Below are 8,722 nucleotides of genomic sequence, written 5' to 3' on the forward strand. Positions count from 1 at the left end.
GAAGACAATGACTCCGTTTGCTTGCTCAAGCCGGAGGGTCCCAGGCTCCGATATCTGTTTTACTGGCCGCGGGGAGAATCGCTCCTCTACAACCAGCGCTGACAAAATCTTTGAGCAGACTCCCGCGAAGACAACTCGTATATCTGCCATCGTGGCCACGTGAGTAGGGACTCCTGATCCCACCAATGCCGACGGAATCTTTCAGCCGACTCCTTGCAAAAATAGTCTGCTCGTCTGTTCACGGCTTATGGAAAAGGGTTCCTCCGGGAAAAAGGGTGCCGGCGGGGGACAAATGAAAGCCCGTCCTGCGACGTCCTGGTTCGGAAGTCACGTGATATCATAGGTACGGTGCCGGTAACAAACTGACACTGACCAAAAAAGTTAAAAAAAGAACAATATATAAAAACAAATGACGTTTCGGGGCCCGTACGGGTCCCATTTTGTTTTTACCCATTCTTTTTCTCGTTTTTTGGCTTGTGTCAGCTTGTTACCGGCAATGTTATTTCCTCGCCAGACGAGTTTTCGTCGAACTTCGGACTGCAGGTATACGGTGCGCCAGCCACGCCCAGCGAGGCAGCTGTACTCGAACGTACGTGCACGGCCGGGACAGAGCGGAGGCGCGCGCTCTGTTGGCCCTGCTTCTCTGATTATCTCGTGTCGCCATTCAGTGTGGTCACGCCATCTTCTCCGGTGGAAACTGCGAGCGAACATGTTCTGGTGCACTGATCTGTGCTTGCTTGTTTCCCTCTTGCGACGACGTTCTGCGAGCGGACCTGCCGCTGCCAGTCACTGGGCGTTTGCGAGCGGCGCCCGTTGCTTCGCTGCAGGCGGCCGTTCGGAGCAAGAAGAGGCTGAGCGGAGCCGGCACCAGGAGTGGCAGGAGCTGTGCATGGCGTACGGCTCTTGCATCTGGTTCCGCCACACGGTGCGCAGCCTGCCCGTCCTCGGCATCCTCCAGCCTTTCTTCCGGTGAGGTACACTTGCGCATGCGCACAACTAGCTTTTCCGACTGTGCGCACGCGCAGTAGCGTCGGTACACCGGGCACCGCACCTGTACCCGTTCTCTGCCCTGCTATAACTCTCTGGCGTGTCGAACCGATAAAAATTCCGGTTCGCTTACCGTTCGGGTTCGGGCAAATTTATTTCGTTGCGCTTCATTTCTGATTCCACCAATTCATGCACAGAACCGGTGAAAATTTGAATAATTGAAGTGCGAAAAACAAAATGCTTTGTAATTTAAAGTGACCATAAATAATTATTACAATTTTTGTTCATTCAGAATACTACTTTTTTCAATAAAATTTAAACAAAGTCAAAGTCAAATTCAAGTCAAATTTAAACAATCCCGTCAGATATTAGGGAAAATGTACCAGTCGCTTTTGCACTCAGTCGTTTTGTCGCCCTGGAACAATGCTTAAATACACAATGGGCTGCACTGGAAATAAAGGGAAGTGCACCCCGCCGGTTGAAAAAAGTCCAGCATCGGCAAAATCGCCGCACGCGAAATCTGGGAAGCATTTCACATTTCAAACAACCCTTTTTTTTTACTTTCCCATTTCCATTTGTATCACGTAACCCTTTGTACGTGTTTTTCCCCAAGTAAATATTGTCGTAAATAAATCAGCTGTAGTTTGCACTCGTGACGTCCAGTTCGTTCGAGTGTATACTTGGTGTACCAAATGTAATGCAAAGCGCAGTCAACAATAACGCAGAACTAATAGACCACTTCGTCACCCTAGTGAAGCAAAAAAATGGAAAGCTTTTGTTTGTTTCTTATCTTTTGTTGTGAAAGCAACGTCCTTGAGGCCATTACAGCGTTGAGCAAGTTAACAAGGGCTAGTTCTTGTAAATAAGGCAAGCACCGGGCTTTGTTTTCATGGGCCATTTAGCGTCCCAAGCCAAGCGTGTAAGGAGATGCAGCAGAGAAATATCGCCGACCATAGGCTGCGGCACTTTCTGCATCGGGCTTTCTTTCACGTAAACCAAGAGGGAATGCTGCTTGCATCCTCTACAAAACAGCCCACAATAAAGTACGCAAAGTGCGCGCGAACGCATACACAACTGGGCGTTCAAAATGCCTGTGAAGAGCAACTTTTTCTGTTCGAATGGCTCAAGTGACTGTGAAATCGAGCGTCTAGAGCTCAAAGCTGGGAAAACGCCTCAATTTCAAAGAATACAATCTCTGGAATTTCGAATTTACACTCGAAATTTCGCATTGGCTATCCCCCTGTTGCACGTTCAGAAACATACATCTGCGTTCCCCCTCCTTTTTACTGCTTTGTAGTTGCATTAGAGGCCGTCGTAGTTGCACGTAGTTGCGTTAGAGGCCGTCTGCGTCTACTTCCCGCTGACCACCTGACCACATACGGGAGGATAAAAGCCTGAAACGGACTCTTCCAGCACCATTGTGCAGCAGCCGTTCAGGCGAAAAGAGCACAGGCTGACAGCATTCATTTTTGCAGGCTGTTACCGGCGGTTAACTCATCACAGAATTAGTTTGCTGCTGCGGGTCCACTGGTTCACCGCCACGTGTGGCTGTGCTTTCACGCCAGCCCAGCAAAAACTCTCCTGGAGAACCTTCTTGCGTCTGCGTCGACTTCCCGCTGACCACCTCACCACATACGGGAGGATAAAAGCCTGAAACAGACGCTTCCAGTAGCATTGGCACCATCAGTTCAGGCGAAAGGAGCACAGGCTGACATAATTAGTTTTTGCAGGCTGTTTCCGGCGGTTAACTCAGCGCAGAATTAGTTTGCTGCTGCGGGTCCACTGGTTAATCCTCACGTGTGGCTGTGCTTGCACGACTGCCCAGCAACAACTTTCCTGGAGAACCTTTCTGCTCCTGCGTCGACTGCCCGGTGACCACCTGACCACCACCGGGAGGATGAAAGCCTGAAACGGACGCTTCCAGCACCATTGTGCAGCAGCAGTGCAGGCGAAAGGAGCACAGGCTGACAGCATTCGTTTTTGCAGGCTGTTCCCGGCGGGTAACTCAGTGCTGAATTGGTTTGCTTCTGCGGATCCACTGGTTCATCCCCACGTGTGGCTGTGCTTGCATGGCTCCCCTTAGTCCGGGCACCGCAATACCCTGGCCTCGCTTCTGTGACCCAAAAAAGCACCTCCGAGAAAGTACTCGAATCACAGTCGTAGAAAGTATACTTACGGGACGTCAGAGATCCCAGAACCACCCTCCCCTACACCAGAAAATTCGCCCGCCCTGATGCTGTCCTCATTCGACGAGCACAAACCGGCACGCTACCAACGCAACGTATACAACACTACATAGACGGGCTTCCAGGCGCACCAAAATGTTCACACTACGGCCAATACACCAACAATGAACACACCCTCTGGACATGGCCAAACATGCAAACCACCCCGAGAAATTCCCTGCAGCCAGTTCCTGCCACAAAATGCCCTCCTTGCTGGGAGGCATGGGTCACACCCTATGAAGAGCTCTATTGGACCACGCTTTGAACTACATTAAAAACACGCCAGGGCTATAGACGAGGCCCTGTAACCCAAGCAAGAAGCCAGGCTGTCTTTTGCAGATGGTTTTCAAAATAGTTTCTCCCCCTCTTTCTCTCTCTCTCAACGCCTTTACTCCACGCGCATTGACAGGCCAGTCATTGAAACATTTTTTTACTGTTGCCGTTTGACTTCTTAGAACGGCGTCAAGCGCACAGCGGGTTCCTGCTTTTATAGTTTACTGCGAAGCAGTATACCTATACCTGTCAAGGGTTTTGCCGCACCCACCGCGGTGGCTCAGTGGCTAAGGCGTTGCGCTGCTGAGTGCGAGGACGGGGGTGCGATTCCCGGCCCCGGCAGCCGCTTTTCTGGTGGAGGCGAAAAGCAAAAACGCCCGTGCGTACGAGATTTCGGCGCACGTCAAAGATCCCCAGGGGGTCAAAATCAATCAATCAATTAAGGGTTCTGTCACGACCGTGAGCATCAACAGAAAGCTCTCGCGAACAAATAAAAGAAATTACTGGCACCGCCAGGAATCAAACCTGGACCCGAATGGAGCAACTAACGGAGAGGCAGCCCGTCGTCTTACCACCTCAGCTACGCCCACACGACTAGACAGCGGGACAGACGGTGCACTCAACGAGCGCAGTTGCGGGTCTACCACCTGCGCTCATTCAAAGCCCTCCTGTGGAGTGCAAACGGTACGATGTATGATAACGGCGTTCACGTGGTTAGCATTAGCGGCGACCTGACCACCTGAACAAGTGGGGGAGGGTGCTCCTTGGTGGCCGCGCATGAAACAAGAGGAAAGGGAGTCAGTGAGAGAGATAGCCGCGCGTGCCGCCCTCTTCCCCAGCATTCGCCAGACGCTCCTCTCCGCCTTATTTTGACCGTCGCTGCTGCGTTCCGTCGTCTCTGGTTTCACTCTTTGTAGAGCCACGCGTGTGATTTCAAGTGGCGTCGCATGAGTAATCGTTGTGGCTGTCAGTCAACCACTTTCACAGCGTGGATTGGAGCCTGTTTCTATTCCGTCCATGCATGTTTAAAAAGAAAACACTGAAAATGTCTCATGTTTATTGATGTTTTGAGTGAGATATTTGTAATATTTTGTTTTGGCTCAATAATATTGACAAGTAAGCACTGCCGCCGGACTTGTATGCTTAGCTGAGAAGAACTTCTTGCTGGGCTAGTTGGTGAATAGATGCCCTGATTTGAAGCGCAACAAAAGCACGCGGACGAAGAACAGAGTAGACGAGACAGGTCTCGTCTACTCTGTTCTTCGTCCGCGTGCTTTTGTTGCGCTTCAAATCATGGCATTGTATGCTTAGAAATGACTGGGGGTGTATAAGCGTATTGTTCAATCTCTGCATTTACTCCGGTCGGGTGGCCGAATCGAGGGGCAGACATACGGACAGACCAAAATGTCCGCATTCAAGTAGCCCAAGAAAGACTATCGTCTTTAATAGCGTGGAGTGCCGATGATCCAGACGGCAGATGGGGCAAAATGACTTGATGTTCCTCGCTTGCACTGTTATCAAAAGTTGCCCTTACCGTGCGGCCGAAAGGCTCGCCGAAGCCGCCACCCTGCGTCCGCACTGCGCACAATCCGGAAGTATAATCCAGCGTACTGCGTGCTGTTAGCGAGATTCGTTCACGAGTGCACTGTGCACCATGCACACTCGCTGGGGCTGAGGTACGAAGCAGGTGACGTCACAGGAGCCGTAGAAACAGCTGATGTCGAGGCAATCAGGCCGTTCGGTGGTCGCCGAAAACTGTCCGGCGCAACCCCATGCGCGAGAAAAATGAGCTTGTAGAGGAGTTCGAAGTAAGGCGCGAGAGACCGCAGTGTGGCGTTGGGCGAGCTGGTGATTCATCTCAGTACAGCGCAGCATAAACGAAAACAGAGAGGCATCGCTCGCCCGGTGTGCCTCTTTGTTTCTGCGGCGCTGTATTGAGATATCGTATCTGTAAGTGAGATATCGGCTGGGTTTGTAGGCAACGTAGCCACACTCTCGCATCTACCGGAACTGGTAAGTGGGAACGGCCGACGCCGCCTGTATGACATGGCCTCACGCGTCAGCTTCTTTCAAATGGGATCATCAAAGGACGCAGATCGAGTTCCAAACCACGGATCAGCGAAGAAACTCGGCGTCCCAGGGGCCCTTAACATGCAGTTACAGCTGCAGAAACCCTTTTATCGGTTCGTATAGCTTCCGTCAAGTGGCGCTTCCCGGCGTACAGTGACTCGATTCCCGCGCGTCTTGGCCATGCGGCGGCGCTGGCACATTGACGCATTTCTTGTGAAATTCGTTTCCGTGTGGGTCATTTTTTTCACTTTTTTGTTTTCACACTTTGCCCTATCTGGTTCTCCTCTCCCTCTTTTCGTGGCGTGGACCTTCCGGAAATAAAGTACTGTGTGTGCGCCATTGACTTCAAGTAATGCATATCGAACGCTGGCCGCAAACACAAAATAAAAATTTAAAGCCTCCAGTGACCGCAGGAACGAGGTGTACAGAAGGGCAAAAGAAGAAACCACCTGGGGTGGACTTCTGAGTTGCGTGTCTTTTAATCGTGACGCCGTTGCACTTCCCAGGTTTCTGACCAATGACATGCACAGAAACCGACGCCTCGCCATTCTCTTTCTGCGTCACATCCGGGTGTTCCGTTTTCAGCCAACCAGGGCTCGCTCTAAATGGACACTTTGAAACGAACATCAACAGACAAAACTGAGAATTCTGTCCCTAATCGAAGCGTGTTTTGAAGAAATTGGGTGCGCTCCTTTCGCTGCTTTCAAATAGAGAGAAAGGAAGTGTTGAATGCTGTATCACGCAACTACAAATGTCCCTTAATGGCCATGGAGTTTCCATACTATCATCAGAGTCCCTTAATACCGTTTCCAATGCATTGAAGGACTCTGCTATTATGTGCTGAAATCCGTCGGTGTATTCGCGTGCCGTCGTGAGTGCCGCCATAGCAGCGAGCCACGTTACTCTCCTTAATACTTAATAAGTGTAGCGTCCTGGGCACGTTGGTACTCCATTGTTGAATAAAATGATTGCGCTAAAAAGGGGGACACGGACGAAGTGCGTCCCCCGTGCCGTGCGCCGTGTGTCTGTCCCCACTCCGTCCGTGTCCCCCTTTTTAGCGCAAGAATTTTATTCAACAATAGAGTTACTCTCCTGCTTGGCTTGGCTATCGACATGGCTTTTTGTCGTTACTGAAGACCAAATTAAAAAAAAGGGTAACATTTTTTTTCCTGAAACGCCCGGCCGCGAAACGCGGCTTGCCTGGGCACTGGCGCCGGATTTCCCTCTAGTTTCTCAGATTTATATTATTGTATAAATGTATTAGAATGAAAGTCTCTGCGTGATTTCAGCTCCGGCTTTTTGGTCGATGTGCATGCAGGCTCTTCTCCGGCTGGCACGTGCTTGCCTCGGGCATCGCGGCCGGCCTCGAGCACGGAGACTGCTCGCACTTTGAGGCCCGCTGCCTGGACCACACCTCGGCCTAGCAGGGCTTGGCGCCTGAATCATCGCTCTCCGGTGTCCACATGTTTACGTTGACGCTAACATTAAAGAAAGGGCTACATTCACCTCTATTGCAATAAGCGTTAACTTTTTTCACATACATGCAACAATGCGTTGCCTGAGTCGTGCATATGTGTATACAAAAGATAGCATTCGGATGTGCCAACCCGTACAACGCATACTGAGTATTCCCTAAAAAAGTACAATTTGACCCCAATTCTGGAATCCCTCCATTTTGAAATGTGTGTCAGAATATCAAGCAATCAAGGGAAGGACGAAAAAAAGCCCGCCGAATCCGGGAAAAACGATGATCAGCGAAGCTGGGCGCAGTAGAGAGAGCCCATGAAACAAAACACGTTTGTTTGTAATTTACGATTGAGCATACTTCCTGCAGCCAACTGGAAGAATAAAACTGGAAAGAACTAAAATTGTTTTAGCTAGAGAACAAATATGGGGCTGTGTGCTCCCGCCCCCGTCTCCTGTGTCTGTGTGATACACCTACCCTAGCCGCTGGACCACGGAGGACAGCAACCAGGTGGCATCGGACCGTGAGACGCCCACATTATTTTAATTCTAAACTCTGCTCTGCAGTATCGTTCACTGGAATGGTACGTTTTCGTGCGTTACGTGGCCGATCTGAGGGAGAAGTCACCCACTTCCCCGTTTGACAAAAATCCCGCGTAATAAGAAAAATGTGCACGGGCAGTCAGACCACCAGACTGCTGCAACACAAAACAGCGATGCGCACCGCACCGTGAGATTCCCTACTTTTGTCGCATTTTAAAATTCCTGGCTATACAGAAGAATATATGGTGCTTTCATAGTGGGATATAAACCTGCTCGGTAAAATGCCTTCCCACCAATTCACGCCTGCATAGAGGTGAAGCCGGCTCTAGAGCATAAAAGAGCGGCTGGAAGCGTGTTTAAACGATGTTTAAAAGAGTGGCTGGAAACTGCTGTCCCTTGCAAAGAGCACTCTAGATTTTTCTGAAAACGTGAGACCGTTTTGTCACATAATGTTTGGAACGGAGGAAGATGTGCGGCCTGTTCAAAAAGGTCAATCCGAGTGTGGCGCGGGAGACCTGTAATAGTACGGATCAGGGATCGGTTGAGGATTTCTAAGTCTTGCAGATGTCCAGGGCTTAGGTAGTAAATAGTGAACCCATAAGTAATGCTGCCATGAGCCACTGCTCTTGCTATTACTTGGCATGAGGCTTGTTGAGCACCGCCGTATTTGTTGGATATTCGAGTGACGAGGTGAATCGTTGCAGGCCAAATTGTGCAGAGATGCCGAATCAAGCTGCGGGGGCTCTTACAGCTTCCAAGTTTCAAACCAAGGAGACGTATAGTGCCATTTTTAGGCGTAATATCAGAGGATTCGCGGCCACAAGTGGCAGCTGTGTAACCGCTGTATTCTGCCTTTCTAGCAAGAAGAGCCTTGCCTCGTGCCGACTGCTGCCGGCCGCCTGGCCGCTGATTACCGACGGAATACATCGACAATTCATCCCATCCAGCCTAGCAGCATGAAAAATCAGGGCGTGTCTGATCTTCTGGCGCCACGCGGCACCAGGAAACTATAACCCCCCCCCCCCCCTCTCCGACGAATCGCGGCCACAAGTGGCAGCTGTGTAACCGCTGTCTGCCTTTCTAGGTAGAACATTTTCCACTCAATTCTTATATTTATTTATTTTATTTATTCACAATACCCCTAAACGCCGCAGTGCGGG

At 50.5% G+C, this 8,722-nt stretch overlaps 1 protein-coding gene across 1 annotated transcript; it reads left to right on the plus strand.

The window, feature by feature from the left end:
* Positions 1–646: 646 nt before the first annotated feature.
* On the plus strand, positions 647–7,046 carry LOC144166981 (uncharacterized). The gene is made up of 2 exons (XM_077696405.1): positions 647–969; positions 6,874–7,046. Exons 1-2 carry the CDS (start codon positions 710–712, stop codon positions 6,977–6,979), a joined length of 366 nt encoding a protein of 121 aa, XP_077552531.1. The 5' UTR covers positions 647–709; the 3' UTR covers positions 6,980–7,046.
* Positions 7,047–8,722: the final 1,676 nt, after the last annotated feature.

Source organism: Haemaphysalis longicornis, unplaced genomic scaffold (genome assembly GCF_048455015.1).
Source record: "Haemaphysalis longicornis isolate Haplotype H1 unplaced genomic scaffold, Haemaphysalis longicornis Haplotype H1 scaffold_2, whole genome shotgun sequence".
Taxonomy (NCBI): domain Eukaryota; kingdom Metazoa; phylum Arthropoda; class Arachnida; order Ixodida; family Ixodidae; genus Haemaphysalis; species Haemaphysalis longicornis.